This window comes from Haemaphysalis longicornis, unplaced genomic scaffold (genome assembly GCF_048455015.1).
Source record: "Haemaphysalis longicornis isolate Haplotype H1 unplaced genomic scaffold, Haemaphysalis longicornis Haplotype H1 scaffold_1, whole genome shotgun sequence".
Lineage (NCBI taxonomy): Eukaryota > Metazoa > Arthropoda > Arachnida > Ixodida > Ixodidae > Haemaphysalis > Haemaphysalis longicornis.
In genome coordinates this window covers 160,735,310-160,760,526 of record NW_027526203.1, presented here as the reverse complement: position 1 = coordinate 160,760,526, position 25,217 = coordinate 160,735,310, and the positions used below count along the sequence as shown (strand labels likewise).

Genomic DNA, 25,217 nt, shown 5'->3' with positions numbered 1-25,217 from the left:
TGAGAAGATCACGGAATTGAGGGAAATCGGTTGTTCAGCCCCTTCTACACCTAGTTAAAACTCAAATATAACAAAGTCATTAAAATCGGCACTTTGCCTCGTTATACCATGAAATTTTGGGGTGTTCTTGGGGTTCGACAATAGCCCGTGGGATAAAGGTGCCTCCCAGTAACCACCTGCTGCCCCTATCCTGCACCAGGTTGCCTCATCCTATCTCTCCATGTAGTATTGCTTCCTCATTGCCCAGCGCTGCTCTGTGGTGTGCCACTCTACCAAGAGAATGGTCCCCCCCGCTTCACTAATCTCTAGGTGCCCTCCATGTGTTATCTGTCCTTAACCTCCTACCTGGCACCCGCACTGTGTAAAATGCATTCCACGACAGCATGTTCTCAAACACATCATGCTTCTTTCCATGCTTCTTTCTCCCTGAAAACCATCACCTCTTACTCCATGGCTCTTTTTTTACAGCACAAAGACGTCTATAGTGTTGAGGTTCCTTGTACGTCTCAATGTTTGTCTCCCATAAACAAGTAGAAATTCAGCGCATGCTTTTTACTGCACTTCTAAGCAATGTGTTCAGGACATCCGTCCTACGTGCCTCTGGCTTGCACTTTTCTTTTTACACAATCTGAACACCACCTAGCTTTTGATCACAAATACTACAATGGACATGCCGTGCTTTAAGACATGCCAAATATACGCGGGGTTTCCTCGCAGCATGCATGCTGACCATGTCAGCACAGTTTTTTTAGCGGACAGACAAGCGTGCAGCCAGGGGTGGGAAGATAAGTGCGAGAGAGACTGACCGCGTGAACCGGTCGTATGCTCCCATGGTGGCCTTATCCACCAGTGCGCACAGGTCACCCAGGGAGGAACCCTGCATTGGGGGAAAATGTTCACACAAACCGGAGGTTAGAGGAAAACTGGCCATTCCAGCACACATGCCCCAACTCAAAGTTGACTCCAAATGTTCTTCTGTACGTGGCAGATGTCTGGCCTATGCTGAAGTGCCTTTGCTCTACGTGGCCACAGGGAACAGGCACACAGGTCTGCAGGCACTTGTGGAACGCTCGTTCAAGCTGCCCTGTGGCGTGCGCCGAGGAGCCTGAATGTGGACCCACTGGAGACGCATTAAAAGCTAAACGTAGCTGAGAAACGAGTGAATCACTCCTCCAACTGACAAACAAGGTGGGGACACTGCCTGAAGACGTCCTCAACGATTACTGGGGCCAGAGTTCCTCTACACAGCTCCCGTCCGGGACTAGAGTTGTGCGACCTTTTTCAATGCGCTGCTCTGATGACAGCACATGGGGGATCCAATGCCAAACAGAAAATCCCCCTCTACTGCTGCACCATTGCCGTCGACCCTGTGTCCAGCATGGGCACAGCTACCCACCAGGTGGAGTGCCACCAACTGCGCGGCGGCGCGCTCCTGCCCGCCCGACAGGATGCTTTCTCACATCACTTTGGATTCCAAGATGACGGACGGTTGCACAACTCTAGCTCCCTACAGGAGCTATACGGAAGAACTCTACTGTGGCCACTGAGGCTACCATCTCGGTGTCCTGAACCAGTTGCACCCATTAATGGCACATTTGCTCGAGAACGCCACACTGAGTTCACAAGTGCCTTTTTAGGATTCCCTTCATCGCCCCGTGCCTTTCCCACATTACCTCTAACGGGGCCCCTCCTTCAGCATGGGTCCCAATAAGTCCTACTCTGTTTACTGGGAATAAGTTGACTAACAGCCCTGTCACATGGCAAATCTAATGACCTTTTTAGAAAATGACATTTAGCTGTTAACGTCATTAGTTTAGCACAATATGGCAGTACCAAATAAACTTCAACTTGAACAGCATTCTGTGACGAAGTGGGTTAAGGGAACACATCTGCATCAGCTTCTGAACCAAATGAGTCTTCGCAGCAGTAGCCCGTTACAAAAAAAGAAGTATAGTAATTATAAACCGAAAAGCACCGTGCCTAAAAGCTATCAGTAAATAAATAGTTCTCCCTGGGAGAGTTTTTTACATAGAAAGGGCAACCGAGGTAAAACAACACTTTTGCAAAGCTCTGTCATGTCCACTGCTACCCAGATACGGATGTGTTGGTTCCTTGTCTTGGCTTGTGACTTTATTATGTCACCTAGAACAGTTGTGCACTTTCTTTTCATTTAAAAATGCTGACTTGTTTTGTTTGCTTTGCTTTGCTGTTACAAAAAAAAAAAAAACTTTTGTTGTAAATAAGAAAGATTGTCAACACCAAATTGGTTGATGCGGCTCGCAAAGCAAGTTTGCTAACGCCTAGAAGAAGAAGAAGAAAAACAAAGGACGGGGAGGGAGGCTGGAGCTCTCACGGCCGTCCTCTGTGCCAGGTAGGAGATGTCGACCGAGTTGCTCTTGGGCCCGGCACTGCACAGCAGAGCGTCCAGCAGTTGGGCGCGGGCCTCCTCCTCTGGGAACTGCACGAGAAGGGTAACGGAGAGGGTCACTATCACGCTGTCTCCCTGCGGCAACAGAGGCACTACTCGCAGGCACAACACTGGCCCACATGCATCGTCCCTGGAGGAGACCTGTACACCTATCGCACAACTTGGCTGAACACGCTTTCCCCAAAGGGGTCAGCAGGATAGAGCGAAAGGGTGTTTCGAAGGTCCTCAGGAGCTCTATGGATGTCCTCATGCCAGCATGTTGGTTTCGGTAACCTGTGTTCAAGGTTCTAGCACCTGGGATCCGCAGAGCGACATTCTAGTGTACTCATTAAAAACAGACAGAAAGTGGTGGGGAGTCCTCTGTGATTGTAAAACGCATCAGTTCACAATGTTCAATAAGGTGCTCGAACTGCCTTCTCCGCAGTGACTGGAGGCCATCCCTGGGCGGCAAATGAGCAGTAGGCGCGAGAACACGCGAGTTTTTTTTGACAACCTGCACCTGTGTGTTGTGACAAACAGTGTGACAAGACAGTTTCCAAACAGAAAAGCAAAAGAAGATCGATGCACACAAACATGACAGTAAGTGAGCATGCAATGCCAATTAAACTACATGCGCTGGCATGAATGATGCCCGCCAATGGTGAGCAGACAGCGTAAGGGCAGTGCTGTTTCCTCTCACCGAAAGTGCACAAGAAAAGCTGTCCAATAGCAGAGATCTCTGAGGTGCGACATGTGAATGTGGCGTAATGACAGTGGTGATCCAAAATAAGCATGGGAAAGGGGATACTAATCCCGCAGGCAAACCGTGAGTTATCCACTGTATGTACAAAAGTCATGCTTAGCCTAAATGTCTCTTACTATAAAGCCTGTTCTTTTGTTACATTCAAATCCTGTTGGAGACACATTTAAACGAAAAGACATTTAGCTGAAGCTGCCTGACAAGTGGATTAAAAAGATGCTGCCCTCACTCAACACAAGCTTTGTCAAATAGCCTTCACTGTTAAAGGGACACTAAAGGCTGAATAACTTTTTTTCTAAACTGAAACATCATGCGTTTTGTTTTTCTCCCAACTTTTGCTCAAGGGCCAACGACACCTTGTGCACCGAGAAATAAATTTAGCTCGTGTTTCTCTCCACTGTTCATTTCTCATTTTTCCATTACATGACAGAGAACAGCACAAAGCGTTCAGACAGAGTCGAGCCTGACTTTACTTAACCCTTTGAGGGTTTTTGCCGTACGTGTACTGCGGCGGTTTTCCGTCCCGCAAGGTCTTTGTCGTACGGGTACGATTTCGAGCATCCGTTTGAAATTTCGCGCCATATTAACGATGCATGCTCCCTGGGAGGTGCTGCCATTTCCTGGGACTTACAAGAAGTGTTTGAAATTTGATTGTGCTACCTTCTTGCGGTGAAAAACAGAACTCTCTGGCTTCGGCGCATTACAGCGTCTGTACGTGTCAACGCGTTTCGTGGTTTCAGTTTCGTCACGTGATCGCATCGGAGGCGCGCGAAACTTGATCGGCGCTCGCTATCAGGGGCGGCGGAAGTTGATTTCGATCTATATTGGCGCTGCTCTTATCTTGTTTATTACCTACGCTCACTAGGTATTCTTGCCCTCTTTGCTTGGAACTGAAGTAACCTAATCGGAGACTCCGTTGCGGGGGCGGCGGAAGTTGATTTCTATCTATATTGGCGCTGCTATTAGCTTGTTTATCACCGGCACGCATGAGTTATTCTCGCTCTCCTCGTTTACTGGGTTGCCTTCGAGTTCTTCAGATGCACGGCAAAGCGGCGATATGGCCCAATGAACTGCCCGCTCTGATGACACCGACCGCGATGACTCTTCTGACTCTGAGTTTGCTCCTTTCACCGAGTCTGAATTGGAAGACAGTCTTTCTTCGGAAGAAGACAGCTCATTTTCGGACATGCGCTTTATGCGTGCAGACTGCGATAAGGCACTGTGCGTAGACCCGTGTTTCAAGGAATACCACACTCTGAAATACTATTGAACATTTTTCAGTTCTAAGTGATGCTTACCCCCAAATACTGTTCCTGATAATGTTTTACCATTTAATCCTGACTTAAGACATTTTGTGCATTCCAAATCCGCAATAAACTAATTTGACCACCCGGGAAAGTTTTTTTCAAAAAAATTCGACCCTCAAAGGGTTAATCATCTCCATCTTCATGAATGCTTGTTCTCATTGCCTTTCAATTATATCAAACCCAATCACAAAACATCTTTTTAACACCATCTTGGTGCGGTGGTGTACAGCAAGTCAGCCACCAAGCCAGCCGCCGCCAACCCAGGGGCGGTGGTCTCGTGAACGGCAACTGGGCAGCTTCAATGGCCGCGCTTTGCAGTCTCCCACAAAGTTCCTGGAAGTATCCCATCTGCCGCTCCTACCATCGTTCCAGAGGCACAGTCCCTCACGATCCCCGCCCGTCACGCTCACGACAATAAGCAGTTGCCTGTGACCATGTGACCAGCTACCAGCCATGGTACCCCGCGCATGCTACACGCATGCCTGCCAGGGGCACCCGACTCGGCTCGTCCATCGGAGACTGTGGCCACAGCAGGGTGAATTGCCCTGTGATCCTGGCAGCTAAGGCAGACCAGGAGACAACCAGGACAGTGATCGAGGCACTGGACATCACCCTCACGCTGACTACGGCCAGGTGCTGCTCGAAAAACAGACGCAGTGCACTACACTGCACAAGGCATCCAGATTCGCGCTCGCTGAGCTATGCTTTAGTCAGTGTACCCGCCGTGTTGCTGGCCAACAAGCCCTCCTTCATGCCTAGTGCACTGCTAATAGACCAGTACAACGGCGCCATCCACCAGGCCAAGAGGTGTGGTGAGGGCGGCACAGAGGAGTCTGCAGCCATCAAGAAAGTTTGTTGCAGCAGCCTCAAGCAAGCAAGAGTGTTGGGACTTCCTTTTCATGACATGTAGCAGAGGATGCTGATCACCATCATTGTCACTGTGCTCCTCACGAACTGTCGCATGCTCTCGTGGCTGGGCCGGCTCACGCCCACTTTCTAGCACATTCCACTAAAGCCTCATCCGAGCAGACGTATCGCTCCGCTCTCTGAGCCACAGCTGGAGGACCCAGAGGTCCAACAGAGAGAAATGACTCTGAATGACATGGCGGTGACTGGCCTGTTCCAGCTATACCCAGTGCGCTGGATGATTACGCAGCAGTACATCACCCATGGCAGTCTGAAACTGATGAGCAAGTCCACATTGGGCTACTTTGCGGTGATTCTGACGTTCCTGCTGCCCTTGAACTTCCACAGCTTCCAGGTCAAGAACGGCATCTTCCGGCCGAACTAAGTCTGCCACAAGATGCCCTGGGTAGTGACCTTCATGCCATGGAACATCACCATCTTGTGTGCACTCTGGAACTGCGGCGTGTTCAAGGCCTGATGAACTGGTCCAAGTAACTGTCCGCTGTCCCAGTCTCAGCGGAACCTTTTCATGAATTTGAGTGCTTCTGAGATGACCCCGGTGAAAGAGCAACCACCGGAGCTTTAGTACATGGCCTGAAACGTGGACCAGCAGACAGATGTACACCCTATGAGAGTGCTACTGCTGGGGTTCACAGCTTCCGAATTAAACTATGTCATGCCATAGTCAGGCGTGTGAAACCCCGTCATCTCAGAGGTCTAATATGTGTCATCACTCGAGATAATACTATCTGACATTCTGATGAAGACTGTCCTGCTTTCGACACCCTGTGGGCAGACTTGGGGTGCGAGATTAGATGTCTCGCTGGCGCCAGCTCCACAATCCTTTCTCTTGATTGTGGCTGCTGCCCTTCGCTGTGCTCCACTTAACTTCTTAGTAGCAACTTTGCCTCAGACCACCTGTTTTGTCTATCCTACGTGGATGTATTAAGGGGAGACGCGGGTCTTGGAATCCCGAAATTTGGCCAAAAAATCGATTTTTAGAAATCGCCATTTTCGGAAAGTAGAGCTATTTTTCTACCGGTTAGCAAAATATCCAGACCCAGGAGTACGTATTTGAGCCATAATATCAATTTATAGCACCGACGCCCGCTAAAATCGGCCAAGATTCGACGCGAAAATAGCATTTTTTCGACGACTCGCCCCTCGGGTTCTACATGCCCCACGGCGTCCATCTTGGTCTCATTCGAAAGCGCGTCTTTTCGTTTTCAATTCCCCGCCAGAACCACTCCGTTTCGTCCATTGGTTGCGAGTAAAACCGGGGTAGAAAAGAGACGGAACGCGCCGCCCAATTGGTTACTGACTGCACGTGACCGCAGGGCGCAACCTCATTGGCTGGGCGCCGTGGGTCGTCTGCTCGGCACTCTCATCACAGTGCAACGGCTCATGTATTCATCTATGCGAGGACCGGCAAAAGCCCCGCATGGCGTAAAAATAAAGTAAATATGTCTATCGATAACTGAAAGGAAGAACTACCAGTATTAAAAGCGCCTGGAGTACGATTTTCTGCGTGTCTGACGACGACTTTTCGCGAGAACGGCGCCGAGACGGAGGTAGGCTTAGCGCCCCCGCGGGCTGCCGAGACGATAGCGTAGCGATATGATTACGCCTGCGGGGGCACTAAGTTGCGTCTATATTTCGATCAGCAGCAAATAGAAAGAAAAGAAATGATAAAGTGGAGGATGCCGCACGCCGACGTCGCAAGGGAAGTGTGTTCATTCTGTTATCAACGATGCCGCGGCGGGTCGGCCCGCACTCCGGCGCGCGCTTCCTTGTCGGCAGGTTACCATATAGATGAGCGATTTGGGAATTATAAATGCTCGCACTGAGCACAATGTGCGTTAGTGACGTGATATACGAGTAGATTAGACCGAAAACGTGGTTATCCCACCTAGCCAAGCACATGCACGTTACAGAACAGTGGCGGGCATTCCGTTACCAGCCCCTTCGCTGCAACTCATTTCACGCGATGCAAATCCGATTTGATTGCTACAAATGAAGCAGTAACATAACAAAATAAACGTTTACAACTGTGGTGCACGATCGGCACCTCAGCCCTAGTCGCCAAAGAGTGACGGCGCGCTGCCAACAGCATAAAAATTGAAGCAACGTTCTGGCTTTGCTTTTGTTCAGTTTTTCTGCCAGGTGCCATCTGTAGACAGAGGATTTCATAATTTTCCCACCAACGGATTTCAGCAAACTTGGTATGCTCTTGTTGAGCGAAAAGCGAGCTACATTCTAGAACCTTTCTTTTTTTCATATGCTCAATAGATAAAACTGTCACTTGTAGTAAAACTTCAACTGCGATTTTCTCAGCTTCCCTTTTTTTGCATATGTGCCTAGCCTTACAGGGGTTTTGAGGTAGTTTTTTTCAAAGGATTTCTACAAGTGTTATACCGTTGAATTCGGGATAAAATGAACTGCATGCTGAAGCTATTTTAATTGGCTCATTTTGCCTCAAATAAATGTTATGAGTTATAATTAGAGGTCATTAAGTTTTCAGAAAACTGTACTTGGCATAATTTTATTAATTCTATCCAATCAACTATCTTTACAGGAATATAAATAGCTTCAGCATGCATGGCAGGTCTTAAGCTACACATCCATACCATTTATTTTAAGAAAAATTTAATAAAAAGTTCCTTAAAGGCCCGTAAGAAATTACTTAATTAGGCTCTAGTGTATTCTTTATAACTCAAAAAATAATTATACCACTTGAAAACTAATTACATATTTGAAATGAGGAAGACAAAACACATATGCACAGTGATTTTCATTATCACAGACCAATTAATAAAAAAGTTCATTTCAAGACCCACGTCTCCCCTTAAGTGATCTTCATTTAGTGATCTTCACAGCATACCAACTGTTTCCTCGCGCTGGACCTGCACACTATGGTGGGGGGGGGGAGTGTGCCAAGGATGATAATGACAATACTAAAGAGGCGGCTAGCATGGGCAAGGGAGTACGGACCTAGCTCGCTTCTCATGCTCCAAGCAGTTGGGCCCTGATCATTGCAGCGAATGGGCTCGCTGGCTCCCTTTCTACGTTGCTTCCATGACAGCTGTCCTTTGTCAGCCTTGACTTCCCTGCAGTTTGTCTACACACAGGGCTTATCGAGCATGCATTGATCTGTTGTAACTGCACAGACCACACACACATAACAGAAGTCCCACTGCACCTTCAGGGTGCAGGTTGCATGCAGCGGTAGATTACATGCGCATAAATAACTGCAGCATGTATTCACAACTATGTACTCATGAGTGATTACGTGCTGTGAGCGGTAATTATGGGCCATTGCGTGCCCACTAGTGATCCTTAACTCATTAGCCTGACTCACCAGACTCGCATTCTTACTCCAGGACAGCACTTACCCAGCGCCGCATGTGGGCTTGAGTATGAGCTCGTACGAATGAATGTGGACGTATGTGAACCCATATTTTGAAGGACGATGGCCTTTCCTTGGCTATGTACAAGTGAAAATTTTGGCTGCATCTCTTTCTGAATGTCACTCGTTTAAACCACCTGGCCAAAAAACACTGAAAGCATGTTTGAGCACAAAGTATATCGTATGCCATTCCAAGCAACAAAAACTGCTGCCATGGCTCATGTCCACATAACTGATTGCAAAGGAAACCCCAGGCATATGTGAGGCAAATTATAAGTACATAATTAAGAATACCAGTGTCCTTTTATTTAGAAATACAAGTTGGATCGGTTTTTAGAATAGCAAATGAAAAAAAAAAGGAAAGCATTAGAAATGGTGTCGAAGAGGGGCGATATAAGACCAGCACTAAAACAAAAGATGTCGGCTCTAGCTGCCTCGCTACAACAGAAACAACAGGTCCCAACAGATGGCGTGTGAACAAAGCAACCGTGGGGAAAATTCAAACAGACTTGAGCAAACCTCTATTGCATTCATCATGAGAGAAGCGAGAGGAGGAGGGAAGGGCGTGATGGACGGAAGCGGGAGAGAGGAGTGCTACATGGCAGGGGCATCAGGAGGCTATTGTCTGTTGACAACATTTGCAACGAAGCAAGCAGATTCGTGGCCAATTTTTGAGACAGGTAAAGAAGAGAGGGTGTTACGTGGCAGGAGAGGCAGAAGACTGTTGTCTTTCGACAACATTTGCAGCGAAGCAATCAGCTATGCAGCAAATTTTCGCCAGTCGTTTCAGCCAGCGCGGAGGGCAAACTTGGCCCGCTCACCGGGATGGTCAAGGAGTGGAGGAAAAGGTGGGCCACGTCCGGGTGGAGGGTGTCCGGCTCGGCTGAGGTGGTGGCCACCACCACTGCGGGTGGCTCCTGGGGATCCTCGTTGAGCGAGTGCACCGTGTCACCCAGGCATCGCACCGCCCGGGCGTCTGCATGCACCCCACACCAGGCATCACCATTGTGTGGTTGAGGGAGCATTTTTTTGCCTCGACAAAAGACGAGATTGAGAACAAGCGAAAGAATCCCCCCTTTCCTCCCTGGATTTCACAGAATAGCAACAGAAAAGAAGTCTTCACTCGCTACCTAGTGAAAATAAATGTTCGAGTTGTGTTGGTGGTGCAACTGTGCGATTTTGTTGAGGGTGCTTTGCCCTGCTTATTCCGACGCATTCTGCGAGTGTGACCTGCCGCCAGCAATAAAGCCGCAATAGAAATGGAGAACTCTTCCTTGGGGCACTTTATCATTCTAAACTTCACTACGAGGACAGAAAAAAATGCACCAACGATTACAATACTTTCCAATGCGAAATTTGAGGCCAACCTTTTTAGGATTTGTAATTTTGCGATACATCCAGGCCGAGAATTTCATTTGAGAGGGACATGCATGTACTCTGGCACCACCTCTTAGCCACTGCTGCCTGTGTAGCACTGTGTTTCGAATTAATTAATTAATTGATTAATGAATTGGATAAGTGCCTACAAAAAGCATGATGCCTTCAGTGTGGGGCACAGAAGAAACTAAGGAAAGGAGGGGAAAGGAAGATGTGTATAATAGAGGAAAAAGAGCATAAGAAATTAAAATAACCTCAATAAAACAAACATGGCTGACTCACACGTGACTCTACAACACAAAAGAACACACTCAGGCTTTAGATGCTTTTTAACATCTCGGACAAAAGTGCTCTAACAGTCAAAAATACTCATATCATGCACTTCAATTGAGTTGTAAAGAAGTTTCTCTGGATATGACTTTTATGATTGACGGCAGGATAAAGTAGTGGCAAGTAACGGCTTCGTGTGGGGACACGAAAATTACCGTATAAACTGGTATGTAGGTAGAGTTTTTTTCTTTAAAAAAATCCGCACAAAAGTCACCCCTCGTCTTATATAGCGGTCATTGGAAGAACGTAAATTGTTGTCTTGCAACAATGCGCAAGCGTAGTCCACCGCCAGCGCCCTTTGTTGGACTGCTCTCTCTCACTATCAAGCCTTTATTTGCTTTGCTCTTTTCTCTAGTTTTTCGTCTTTTACTCGTCTTGCGTGTGTGCGTGCGTGCATTTCTGTACGTGTCTGCTCCGAGATGAGCGGCGGAAGTCGACGCCAGTTCACCGCTGCGCTTAAGCTGAAGGCGATTGAGCCATCGAGCAGAATGGGAATATGGCGGTGCAACGCCAGTTTGGCGTTTCGGAGAAAAGTGCGGTACTGGCGGAGCCAGAAAGCTAAGCTGTGCGCGTGCAACCCCCGGAACAGATCGTTCCGTAGATGTCAAGCGATGCACCCCGTGTTGGAGAACAAAGTGGCGGACTTCATTCGGGGACTTCGCTCACGATCGCTGCCGGTTACAGCGGAGGCCATCCGCGGACCAGCTCCGCGAACTGTACAATGAGTGGATAGCCGGCGACAAATGAAAATACATCTACGGGCGGGCTGCGAAGACCATCCCTCGCGACCGTGTCAAGCTGGGTGTCCTTCTCTTGGCAGTCGCTGCCTGACGACATGGATGCACGAGCGTTTAGTAAGTGCTCTATCAGCAACGCGCTCGACGGCACTGAAGATGCCAGTGAGAAGCAGTCATCCTCGGACGACTCTGACGGCTCGGACGAGTGACTTCGGCAGGCATAGTGAGTGGCACTGGCGGACGGGCATCGAAAATAAATATAGACATTGTGTGAATTATTTTTTTGTCAACTTTTCCCACCTCAAGGTAGGGGGTCAACCTATATACCGGGTCGACCTATATTCCGGTTTATACGGTAGTATCAGTGGAGGTTTCTCCACCACATATGTCACCGATGAAGTCACTGCTGCTCAATTACCTGAACGAGCATTTAAGAGCTGCGCTAAACTCTTGCTGCCCTCTCCAAATTCACTTTCCTCCTGACTCTCTTCACTATCATCGTCACTCATTTTCCACTGCACTCGGTGCTCCTCGATCATTTGGGTGCTGCCAACACTACTCTGCACGCCAATGGGCGCTCGAGAGCTGTGCTCTATTAGAAGAAATGATTGTTTCACCTCATTTCATAGAGAGCTAGCGCACCCAGCTTCTGCCACAGTCAATCTATGCTGTGACAGCTCCTGAGTCTAGTCTCCAACTCAGGCAGATGCATCCTATGTTCTAAATAAAACTGGCCACTTTAAGCTCCACCAGATAAGCAGCAAAAATGTACGCGCCCGCCCAGCCCTCCGCAAGCCGCAATAACACTAACTTTCGATGGGTGATGGAAAGGTCTTCAGGGTTCGTACGGGCTTCAAAAGCAAAAACTCCAGGGTTTTCAAGGACTTTCAAGGACCAGAAAACACATTTTCAAGGTCCCCATCTTATGTTTTATCTGGGATTATTTATAACTTTTTCAACACAATGCAAAATTTTGTTATTGCCCAATATCTAAGAACATTAATGCACATTTAGATAGGCGCTATGGATTCATGAATGCTCCCCCAGCTTTATTTTTTTTTCATCGTTTATATTAGAGGTTTTTCTTTTTTCTTTGTGTTTTGCTGAGGCTGTTTGATTTCAAAACTTAGTTAATGTTGCCTGCATCTCCTGCTTTGTCAGCAAGAGTATCAGCTAAAATTAACTCAGCAAGTGTTGCTGCAAGGCAGGATAAGCTATGTACACGTCCACCATTTGCACGTAAAAGCGAACGCAGATGGAGCGTATGAGGCACAGCAAACATGCAATGATGGGCCGTCCAAAACTAGATGGAACATGCAAGATAGAGAAGAGAAGCCGGCTTTCACGGGATTATATCGTGACATGAATACTATTGAAGAGTGCTGCTCCCAATGTTGCCTTGCAATAATGAGAATCCACAACTCGTAATTTCACGCAATACACTGAAACTTGATTGTTAGAATGTTTCTTCACATTTGTTAACACCTAAAATCCATGACAAACACTTTAAATTCTTGTGAAAAGACAGGGCCATTGATTCTCTCAGGAAAAATCAAGGGTTTTCAAGGACCCTTTAAAAATTCCAGGACTTTCCAGGCCTTGAAATTTACTCTTCTAAATTCAAGGGTTTTCAAGGTTTTCAAGGACCTGTGCGGACCCTGGGTCTTGCACTAGCACGACCAAGCTGTTCTTTTTTGCATAATTACCAAACAGGAAACGCTCCTTGTATAAGTGGTCCCCATACAGAAAACACGATGAGGGCATTTAGGTGCATGCTTTCACATCTCCTCTACACCACCCGAATATCAAACGCAGCACGCCACGAAAACGCATCCAGAAGGCAAGTAACAATTTTGCACCAAGTGGTCAGTGAATAAACAGATGTGCTGCCCAATTGCTAAAAGCCATTGCACACATGTTCAGTGCTCCTACGACATCTTTGGCATTCAATGATGTTAATTTTGGAAAAAATCACCGTTAAAACTCCATACCCCAGAAGTGTAACAGACATGGCCAGAAGAATCATTTAGAGAAGAATATATATTCTTTGAGCTAAATGCAAATTTCTCAATGTTCAGGTGAGAAAAAAAGCTAATGGATTATTAAAAGGGGAAGAAAGAGAAAAAAAGAACAATAAGAATAGCCATAAGGAAGACTCTGGTGGGAAATTGCTAACCGTTCTGGTATGACAAAAAGCCAAAGCTCCTGTGTGTTCGAGATTTCAGCGCACGTTAAAGATCCCCAGGTACCTAGTCAAAATTAATCCAGAGCCCTCCACTATGGCGTGCCTCATTGCCTGCGTAGCGTCAAATTCAAATTCAAATTCAAATTTATTTTTCTCTCAACATAATACAATGTCGATGGTCTCCCTGGCAAGAAAGCTGTTGCTACAGCTTGACGGGGCCAGGGAGCCAAATTGGCAGCTCAATGACGACTGTGGAAAGTACAATGTGATTATAACGAGGGATACAGCATGACAGTACCTTTGAGAAGGCCGATAAACATCACAAAACAAGTAACAAATAAAAAATAAAAACAACAAAATACTTGTATAACGAGCTTCAACGCATTGGTTCGGCGTCACATAATCATGTACAGGCAAAAGAACAGATCAGACAATTCACGCATATTTACAAAACAATATCACAAATAGAATTCAAAAACAATCACTTCCAAAAAACGCATCACATAAGGAAGCACGTGTTAGTGTTCCATAGTTGCCGCTAATTCTCTGTAATTTATTTAATATGCTTGGAATGTTGTATGCCAATGACTGCCAAAGATAATTGGTTCGTGGGTGTGGAACGAGCCATTGTCCTGGGCCACGAGTTATACACACGGTTTCGCCAGCATTCGCCGTTCTCTGGCAACGTTGTGCGTTCACCGGAAACGTGCCCTAGAAAGCTTCCTGTTTACAATGTTTTACCGTGGTTTCAGCCTGTGTTGGTGGCGGCAGCTGCTTGTGTTTCGATGTTTTCGGCAGATAAAATTATTCCGATGAAGCGCTCGCGACTCGGACACTGCTGTGTTGTGCCGGGATGCAGTCTGCGTTCTGGAACAAATTTGCTATTGGAAGTCAGAACGTTCTGTCTGCTTCCCGAGAGATGAAGGCAGAAGGAGCGCCTGGCTTGCAGCGATCAAGCGGGAAAACTGGACTCCCACAAATAGCGCGCAGATTTGTTCTGCCCACTTTATCAAAGGCAAGTAAAGCCCAACGTGTGCTTCAATTGCACAGAGGCGATGCTCAGACGTTAGTCTAAGGTCCCCAATTACAAGGAACACGTCGGACGCCGTCGTGTTCCACCCATAACAGTAACCGCGGTGACGCTTTAGTTGGATAGCAAAGCTGGCTAACGCCGAAAATACATTGTAAAGGTGTTTCTTGTAGTTAGAGGCTTAATGATCAGTAATGTGTACTGTTCGAAGCAACACTCGAGACACCACAGTAGCCGTGCTCCGCATGAATCGCCGCACAGCGTACGTCGCGTTGCCCACGCTTTGTTGCTAATTACAGTAGCACCGTTACATTTGCTTTTTGTGAGAGCGACGCCTGCGAGTGGGTTTTCATCGATGCGAGCAACTGACTCGTAGTTTGTCCTGTTGCCGCCAATGGAAATCGTCGCACTCCAGCTAATTTACCTTTCGGTGTGAGCGTGGACTACATGTAGGCGGGTTAACTTGAAAGTTAGATTCATGAATAGTGCACTCGTCAGTAAACCATAGTTGTCCTCGTAACTCAGCCACACCTGACGTCATCACATAATGAGTACGTTTGGTTATCTCAGTCACACTGAACACCTTAGATTGCGACCGATTCCGATCGGCGCCGATCTCTACCAAAACTGCCCATTGTGACACAGTCACAGTAAAAAGCGATTTATCATGATGTTGTGTGCCAAACGTTTGAGTGTGTCAACTAGCCCGTTTTAGGCAGCTTGAAATACATGTGTAAAGAGTAGGTTCCGTTTATGTGAAATGGCGTACCGTACACACCCCTTCTTATGTGAAAAAGTGGTGTTCATTATTACGACTTTGTTAATAGTGTTGTCACAGTAGTAGTCATGTAGTCACTAGACATCGCTCTAAACACATCTTAAGGAATGCGCCAGAAATAATGCAGCAACAAACTCAAACACACCAGGCAAACACCGCCGCGATGGCCGCGACCATTAGAAACCATTACCGGAAGTGCCGCACCGGAAGTCTTCTGTGGCGAACCGTTTGGTGCATTAGTGTTTGTTTACAAACAGCGAAGGTGTGTATAAGTGCTCATTCGCAGGTCTAGACCAAATAATTGTGTTAAGAATTGCTTAAATTTATCATTTGAAAAGTGTAACTGATATAGCAGACGGTAGGAATAAAGCTGCCTAATATTGATTATTCTATGCTGCTCAAACAATTAGTCGGATGAAGATACCTCTGTTGAGTCTTTGATGAATACTTGTGATGTTTTTATGCTGTGCACCGTTCTGTAACACTTTTTGACATAACTGACATAAGAAGGTGCAGTATTTCAACGTAAACAAGCTCTAGGCTAGATAAAAAAAAAAAGTAAAGGCCAACTCTACATTGCACTTTACTCCATGATCAGAATACCGCGGCCCTTGCTGTCCTCACAGCTTGCAAATGAACTGCCTTCCTTCTAACAGCACCAAGTGGATCTAAACAGCCCCCAAGCTTGATAACAAACGGATAATGCAGACTTTATGCCTGCATAAGGAGCACAGGGCTCTGCGAGCATACCTGCAGCAGGGGCACGGCACATTGAAGCAAACAGGCTCAGTGGAGGGGACAACTCCTGGCGGTCTTCCAACGAACGACCACAAGGGCCACACTCCCTCCTGAAACTGTGACGGCCACACGAGATTCCCCCTTTGTTCTCACCTCCGCTGGAGTCTGGGCTCAAGACCTCCACGTTGGACAGGTGGACCAGGCAGGGCGTGTACTTCTGCGCTGCAATCCAGACGGCAGTGTCACCAATCAAAGCACCCCTTGGAAAACGTGCCACAAAACCAATTCCTCCACCGAAAAAAGTAGCCACATTTAAATTCTGCTATATCTCTTTATTAGCTACAAGCTATGTATGGCCAAGGCTGCTGCGAGTGGGTAAAATCTCCCAGCTTTCTATGTGAAGCATTTCATAAAAGGCCTAGCAGCATCAGTGGCCCACTTATGCCCACTCATCATATCTGCTTACTTTGACCCCCTTCCTTCTCTCTTGAAGACTGGGGTACTGGCTGGGAGCCTAGCCATGTCGACGTTAATCAAATGCTTTATCAATCCACCCACTGCTATTATTCTTCCATCCGTGTCTACTAGTAGCAGCATTTATCCCCAACCCTGATTCGTTCACAATCCCAAATTTCCAAAAACTGCAAACATGTGGCCAAACGCAAAGCAGAAAACAAAGTTTGTGAAAGCTACCTGGGGATCCACACACATACACACTTTGAAATGCTACAGACTGTGCACTATTTCCCCAATTTTCCCCTGCTATTCTATGGTTGAATACGTTGCAGTGAATACGTCGGAGCAGGCCACCAGTCATTGGAGCCATATGTTTGAGCATGTAAGTAAATCTGGCCCTATTCGACATTTGATTCAATATTTAGGTTTTTTTTCTAGACTCGATTCGGCATTCAATTCGAGAGCTATTACGTATTCAGCATTTGCCTACCCATACTTTTGAATGCATCTTCCTCGTTACAAAAAGCGCGCAAATTGACTAAAAACAAGAAAAACAGGAATTCTAGCCTGGTAAAGTAATGAGAAGATTCCTACAATTGACTTTGAACATCTCGTCCGCTGTTCAGTTCGCTGTTTCTCTCCTCCCAAAAACCACATGGCCCTTGCTGCTGCCTGCGCGTCTACATGCCAGGCCTTCTACGACTGGCAGCCTCCTCACCAAGACACCCCACACACCCCTCTACTCACCACTGCCGTCCCAGCCACCGCAAATATCCTCCCCTCACCTTCGCCTCCCTCGGCACAAAGCCACTACTCTCCGAAGGCTGCAAACAAACTCATACCTCTCCCCCCCATCCTCCTCAACAAAATCTACCCTTCCCAATTCTACATGACCTGAACCCACTGCCCACGCCCTCGCACCCTATACCACCTGGTATGGGAGCGCCAGCAAACCCCCGTCTTTAATCCCTCATCCACAATCCTGCTCACAAGAAGCGGGTGATCAAAAGTTGGGCGAGTTGGTGATATATCTTTGAAAAAAGTGTGGAAAAGACAATGATGCAGAATAATAACACAGGGAGCACGCCGTCCTGTGTGCTCGTATTCTGTTTCGTCGTCTTTTTCACACTTTTTTCTAAGAGAAGTGGGTGGACCAGCTGACTAGCTCAGACCTTGTGGCACAAGAAAAAATCATTGCTAGAGCCTCGGTGGCCAGCCAGAGCCAGGTCATCCCGGACTAAGGACGGGCCCTCCAGGGCTGGGGCCCCTGCCATTTTGCACCAAACGCTCATTTTGACAAATGTTTACCCCTCGACCTACCCCCTGGAGGAAGGGGTGCCCACCTTTGAGCACGGAGTTCTTGATGCGCGTCTCCGTAGCGGCCACCGTGTCCCCGGCCAGGTCCTGGCAGTCCACCTGCAGGCATCCAGGGCAAAGTCTTGAGTGGCTTCAGTCTGTCTCCTACACGTCGCATAACTGCTCGTTTCCGCTGCCACGTGATGGGATAGTTGACAGTGATGGTGAGTTTTGCTGACTGCCTGTTTGCTCACTTAGCTCTGTTCTTCCACTCCCTCACTTCATCTGTGGTGCACTGGCATGCACGACCACATCTTGCTACTTCAGGTTCAAAGTGTGTGCTATGGAATGTTTCGTACTGGGTAACGCTTCCTAAGGAGTTGTTGCATGGCTTTTTCTCTCAATGGGACACCTAATGCTTTCGGTTAAAAAAAAAATAATAATAAAAGAAAACAAGGGGGGTTAATGCTTCGTCCAAAAGAGATGACAACACCATACAATGTGCCCATCAGCCACAGATGGGTTTATAAACATGCAAACACAAACACCCTCATCCTCGACCCGTTGTGGGATTGAAGTGACTGACAACTGACGTGCCACGACCTTTCTTCTACTCTGCCGTTTCGTCAGCTATTTATGAAGATCAAAATTACGATCCCGCTTACCACTTCTCCGAACCAAGCACGTGTCATGTTTCACCGTCAAATGTGTCGTCCAAACCACTCTTTCGTTGGCAGGACAAGTCCACTGGTCATGAACCCATGTATGCAGCCAGTGGTGCCAAGACTGCCATAACCAAGGCCCTCACTATCCGTGTAGCTTATGATAATCGCTAACAAGGGGGTCGTTGAATGAACATGACTAAGGAAAGCCAACGGTCAAGAATGCCAATGAGGGGGCAACGGGAGAAGGAGTTTGTTTCTTTTTTTGTGTGAAAACAGGAATTTCAGTTCAAGCACCCAAAGAGCAACCACTGTTAAAAGGAGTGCTCAGAGGAATTTCTCTGAGCCAAAAGTGGTACTGAGGCAGCAGTGAGGCACCAATCAATTCTAATCACATTCTGGCAGCGAAGTGAATCGAGCTCTGCAAATGTGTTTTTCTGAAAACTGAACAAACCTACAGCAACTATAAATTTGGAGAAGAAGTTCTCACCCACAAATTATGACTCTCTGCCGTCAAGTCCAGACATATAGGGCCTCGAATTATAAACAATTCCTTTTGCTACTTCTGGGGTGTTTCCCATTGCAGGCAAACATACTTATAACAATGCTGAAAAGCCAAAAAAATGTCACTGTTATACCTGGTCATCGTTACAACCTGGTGGTATGCAGCAAAAGACCGTAACAATAAAAATTGGTACATCCACTCATGTGCCAGTCTTTCTTTGTACGTTAACTTTCATAAGTCATAAACAATTACAAATGCACAGGTACAATTCAAGCCGTGACGACATTCACAAGCTGCCAAGCCGTGGGGCAGGGGGTGGTTGCGATGGTTATTGCAGGTTTGACATAGTCACATGCCCGTTACCTCCAACTGTACGTATACCAAGGCTGCGCAACATAATCCCATCTGTCGAGCTGTAAATTTGAATGTCGTTTTCGAGTTTTCAGATGAAAGTGCACATGCATGCCTGCACAGTGCACGCACGCTAGATGCGTGCAGGCGTGCACGCTTGCCTGCACGCAAACACAATGTGAGTACTTAGGCTCCAATTTCACACTAGGCATTGGGCGCGGTTACAAGTGGAACTAACACATGGCACCACGTATCAAGCCCAGTGCATCGAAGCGACTAAAACCAGAATACCCATAATGAGGCTGCAAAGCATAAGAGTGCCCTTGACATCACTCTCGCTGCGGTTGCGCTGTCCGCTAGACATTTCGTAGGTAAAGTAAAACACCACGTGGCACGTTCACACTATTTAATCACCATCGCACGCCCCGTGTGGCACCAAGGTTGCCACACACAGAGCGCCGGCCTGCAGACGTGTACAGCGGGCAAGTTGTTTTATTGTATGCGCTAAGAGCGCGACTAGTGGCTCCTGCGGCCGCGATGATTCGCTTGGTAGGTTTCAGTTTTCCTGCTAGACTACACCGCTGTCTCATTTGCTTCCGGACTCCATTTACGTGATGTGAAACCTCATGAAATGGCCCAAAGATGAAATGCGCATCTCAATTAGCAATTTCTCGGCAATTAAAGCATATTTCGCAGCCGAATAAACGTTGAGAGGGCTACGGGGTAGTTGAACTTTCATCTGAGCCCAACTTGCTAGTTGGCTTCAGTGTCCCTTTAAATGCACTTCATGTGCTTTGGTGTGTTAATGTACAGATATAATTACTTCCCAGATTTTGCAGTATTGAGACGGCAGTAGATTAAACTCCAAATTTCGGGGAATTGGGAATGTTGAGAAATGAACTCCACTAGACACTAAGTTTTCCCCAAATAATAAACTCCGAAAACCGCACTCTGGATTTGCCCCCAAAAAATCAACTGCGTAAACCAGCAGCCCTAGTGATATGTGGGTTTGAATGTACACTTTGCCAAGCAGGCTGTGGTAGTATTGCACATGTACCATCCCTACCCTGTATTGGTGCAGGCCCAGGCTTCGAGCCAGGGCGGCCAGGGTGGTGCTCTTGCCAGAGCCGTGAGGTCCAGTCAGAAGCACGCAGGGTGCCGACCGCTTCCGCAGGGGCCTGCATCCAAGAAGAGAAAAAAAAAAGCTGCAACCACAACAGCTACTGGGCAGCAAACGGCGTGGCAAGGTTCAACTACAAATTAGAGACAAGAATTTCGGAGGATGGTTAGACCTAGTTGGACCTTCCACTGATCTGCTGTCAAACTTTCTGGGCTGCACCTGTCACCACTTGACCAGCCCCCTGGTCCTGGTCCAGCCCTGGTGAACTCCACTCGGTCGCCATCACCAGGAGCCTCCTGTTTGCACCCGTCGAAGACTCCACCTCTCAAGGTGGCGCGTATCGCACGTGAGGGGCACTGCTGTTGCCCTTTCCCAGTGCACAATACCCAGCTCACGCTCACCCCGACCACAACTTCAACTTTCTTTATGCCCCCGATTTTCTGTACCCAACAACGCGCGTGCTTGAAACACAGAGATCTAAGGCTTTCACCTTAAGTAAAGGGGTCATGCAGACAAAACACAATTTGTTTTATTCGAAAGATTTAGTGTTTTATAGTGCCTTCAGTGCTTGTACGGCAGCAGACGTTTCATTCACTGAGAAATAAAATAATTTGAGTCAAAATTTTGATCCTCGGGCCAAATGTTGAGTTTCGTGATGTCACCGATGACGCATTCAAAGCAGGTGTTCAAGCGAACGTTGTTAATTCTGCAGTGGTCTCCGCAACGGCTTGGTTACTGCAAGTCCCATGGCTCTGCACCCAACAGGCGTGGAGAAAACTTACCAGAACGTTCTCCCACACGTTGCTTGGTGTATTTCCAAACCCTTCCACCGTCATTTCTCCGAACACACTGAAGTGCACCAGCTGACAGCAGTCTCATGCCAGATGTGCCCAACATCAAGATGGCAACAGCACATCACCAATTGTCTTTTACAGTACAAGCATATTCGCGGTGCTATTCTATTTTGTCTCTTCATTTGTGCTTCATGCAAGACAAAATTTGAAGTGCAAGTCAATGCCATACCAGCCACCGACATCTGCTCCTTAACTCTTTCGTTACCACGCCTATTCAAATCAATCCCCGGTGATCGATGATTTATATTGCCTATTTCGACATGCTGTAGTCGTTTCTTGTACAACTAATGCGGCCAGTGGTTAGTCTAGGCACTGCACTTTCAGAATCAGTTTAAATTTTCCCGCTCTACCGACATTGAGATTTTTGACGGCATTTTTTGCGAGCTGAGGTGCTGTGTTTTTGAGGAAGGGGGCGTGGCTGCTGCACTTGACAAAAAAGGATGCAGATCGTGGTTAGGCTGCATTACCATAATTATGTTTTTGTCAAAAGGCTCCTGGCTAGTCAAGTACCAAATAATGTTGTCTGTAATCCGACAGCATTGAGAGGTGATAATTACTTGAAAATGACACCAGCTATTCACTAGTGATCTTTGGTTCGGTCATAGCCTCCTGTATAACGCCTTGTGCCTGCTCAGTGCCAGAAATTCCGCCGTTCTCTATGGTGGCGCCCTAATCCCAGGTTCTCCTGTGTTGGCGAGGGCACGGTCAACATTTGTCTTCACACCTGGCAACAATGGGTGGTTTAAAAAAAAGTTGTCAAGGCGTTTTGCATACAAAAATACTCTGGCTCTAGCACTGACGGGCAGCTCCTTATTGAACAAAAATGGTATAAAAATTCAAGAGCCCTTTAACGAAGCAGACAAATAAAACTTGACTGCGGTAATTACAAAACAGACGGTCTTTCTTGGGCTACCTTCGTTCGTTTGTAAATTATTTAACACAAAAGTTTATTTGGTTCAGCCAGAAATGATATGAGTGAGTTTGCTAGTGGGTTAGTGACCCACTGGGAATTGATTGCCTATTCGGTATCTGATCAGTTAGGGAAGAGTGAGTGTAGCAGGGAGAAGTATAGAGAGAAACTGAATGCTTATCCTAAGTATATACAGGGGCCCTCAAACACTGAGTATCGCCTTGAGCTAAATCTTGAAGTCGTCATTCTTTGCGGAGCAGCCCGGCATTGCCGATTACCGCATCGTCAATATATCTACTACATGTGCGATGGCACCATTTCGTGGAGCAGCGGTGGCGGAGAAATAAAGGGAGGTGAAGAGTGGGCGCGTACCCTTTCGTGGACCGTTATTAGATTTTAGTGGCACAACGAGACGGAATGGACTCGTCAGTAAAAAGGGGGAGCTCAACGGTTTGGACTTCTTTATTAAACAAAATTTAATTCGTATGACACAATTACCACTAAACACCGAATCCAGCTTAATTATTTTTCACTTATCAACTCCTATAGAGTGGCAGAAATGTTAACTGCCTCTTATCGCAATGACAACCATAAGGTCATGTGTACGTTTTGTTGGGAAACTGCCGCGGCGAACCTGAAAGGGCGAGCTTACAGGCGGAAACAGTACACTGAACGCATTTTAGCAGTTCTTCGACGCCACGCATAAAGCTTCGGTCTTTAATACTGGCTCATGAAGTTCAAGCTCGCCGTTTTGCGGACTTTTGTAGCTGGAAGACGCCTTCGCGTAGCAGACGACGCCGAGGTGCGTTTCAGTTCACCTCCGCCTGAAACAGCAGTTCGCATCGGCAGGGCCATCGAAAAACCTGGGAACTTGGCGCCCCCAAAGTGAACGGGCTGCTCCAGTGGGTTTCGGGGCGATAGAGCAGGCACAGTAGGTTATATAGGAGGCTATGGTTCGGTGAAAGGGCAGCTTTATTCTGCCAAAGCTTATTTCTGATAGTTCCCCGCATGTCTAGCAAGTGTGCCTGGCATTTTCACCCAGTTTCCAGCTGTTTCGGTTTCGTTTTTGCTTGCAAAATTTATATTTGGCACTACTACGCAGTTAGTATGTTACCCAACTACAAGCTCATTTGCCATGACGCCTCCGTTGCCCGCTACTGTTCCTCGAAACAAGCATGCCGCTCGTGCTTCCACTTTATCTACGCCTTACTTCTGCGATAAAAGCGCCTGCTGAAAGTCAAAAGATAACACCAAGTTGTGGGGTATCAGTTCAGATGAGGAGAATGCTTCCAATTGGCCTTGGACAGCGCCAGCTGCTCACCGGCCACTTTCGATTTCATACAAGGGTTTTTCCGGAAGTCTAGTGTCACTGCTTAGTAGAACTGTCTATTCTGACAGTTCCAACAGCCTTCTATTTGTTTCTTTTCGAAATTGTTAGGTGGCGCTGCAATGTAGTAGGCTCGTAGTGCTGAACTCGCTTCATAGCACGACGGCGGCTTGGTGAAAGCTTGCCGGGCACGATTATAGCGAATCGTACCTTATTCCTGCAAGCAGGGCTACCATAGCGAGTCAGAACATGATAATAAACCGCAAATGAAAGTTCTGACTGATAAGCGATCATCATAACGTCAACAAGCATCCACCAAAGAGTTTCGTTTTCAACTCCAAGAGGATTTTTTTGCATCGCTTGCTTGCCTTAAATATTTTGCTGGTCATAATCATTGACAAGGTGTTTTTAGATCACGTGGAGACTAATTGGGGCCTTTAATAATGTCAAACCACCAGAGTTCTTCTAGAGAACCATCCAAAATAGCAAAATTTGAAGTAGTAGTTCACCACAAGGCACGGGCACCACACGCGCTAACATTTTCTTTTAATCTGACAAATTGTACCGCGCAACTCAATTTTTTTTTCTTGGACGGGTTTTTGAAATGTTTACCTACAAAATGTATATTCTAAATTTTTTCTATTACTCGTGGTTTATTATACACCACTTACTTTTTTTATTTTCTTCTCTGCCTGGACAAAAATTTTGAATGCGTTTTTTTTTTGCCCTCATTATTTATGAAAACATTATTAAAACTGGTGTTCTTGGAAAGCGCGTGGAACCATCTCAGGGTTCGTATGGGCTTCAAAAGCAAAAATTCAAGGGTTTTCAAGGACTTTCAAGGACCAGAAAACACATTTTCAAGGTCCCCATCTTTTGTTTTATCTGGGATTATTTATAATTTTTCAACAAAATGCAAAATTTTGATATTGCTTATAACCAAGAACATTAATGCACATTTAGATAGGCGCTATGGGTTCATGAATGCTCCCCCAGCTTTATTTTTTATTTCATAGTTTATATTTAGAGGTTTTTCTTTTTTCTTGGTGTTTTGCTGAGGCTGTTGGCTTTCAACTTCGGAAAAATGACCAAAACATCGTTTTTTTGAAACCCACATATTCGGCTTCTATGTTTCCTATTCTGTGCGTCTGCAAAGTTCTTACGCTGAAAAGCGTCGCAAAGTGGCATAAAAAAATACTTTTGTCAGGCGCGGTGACAAACTATCAGCGCAAAAGGGCGAAAAAACGGCAATTTTCGGAGCGCTCTATCTCCGCAACGGTGCCACCGGGCGCGGCCATTTTGATATGGTTAGATCGGCCGAGCGATCGTCTTTCCGGTTCCGCTCGCCTCTTTTATCTTCGTTCATTCACAAACGCACAAACGGCAGAAAAGAAACGACGCACAAACGAAGCTAGAAATAGATGCTGAAGCGCTATTGGTCCTCCGGTCGGGGCGCAGAACGACGACCCTCCTGATTGGATGTCGCGGGCGCAACGCAAGATGGCGGCCGCCTGAGCTGCGTAGCGAGCAGATTGAGTTCATTTTCGCCGCTTCGCTCGGCCGAGTTTCTGTTCAATCTGTGGTATTCAACACGGACGTTATCGCGATGGGAATGCCAGAGATAACGAGCCAGATTACGGGAAGTTGTGTGGCTCGAAAGGCGGAGGTCATCGAACGCTTCGTGGTGCGCGTGACTCTACCGTCGCCAGACCCCGGAGGCATAGAGTTTCATACTAATGAAACTAGAGGGGACACTGGCGCTGCAATCGTTCAAC

The 25,217-nt window shown here is 46.9% G+C and overlaps 1 protein-coding gene across 1 annotated transcript in view; it reads right to left on the bottom strand.

The window, feature by feature from the left end:
• Nucleotides 1–25,217, bottom strand: part of LOC144138640 (peroxisomal ATPase PEX6-like) — a 122,629-nt gene that overhangs the window by 31,534 nt on the left and 65,878 nt on the right. Inside the window, exons 10-15 of the mRNA XM_077671032.1 lie at nucleotides 20,298–20,409; nucleotides 17,761–17,833; nucleotides 16,115–16,183; nucleotides 9,608–9,762; nucleotides 2,354–2,458; nucleotides 807–877 (exon numbers count right to left, since the gene is read on the bottom strand). Coding sequence (XP_077527158.1) covers nucleotides 807–877; nucleotides 2,354–2,458; nucleotides 9,608–9,762; nucleotides 16,115–16,183; nucleotides 17,761–17,833; nucleotides 20,298–20,409 — 585 coding nt within the window. The remainder of the gene's footprint in view (nucleotides 1–806; nucleotides 878–2,353; nucleotides 2,459–9,607; nucleotides 9,763–16,114; nucleotides 16,184–17,760; nucleotides 17,834–20,297; nucleotides 20,410–25,217) is intronic.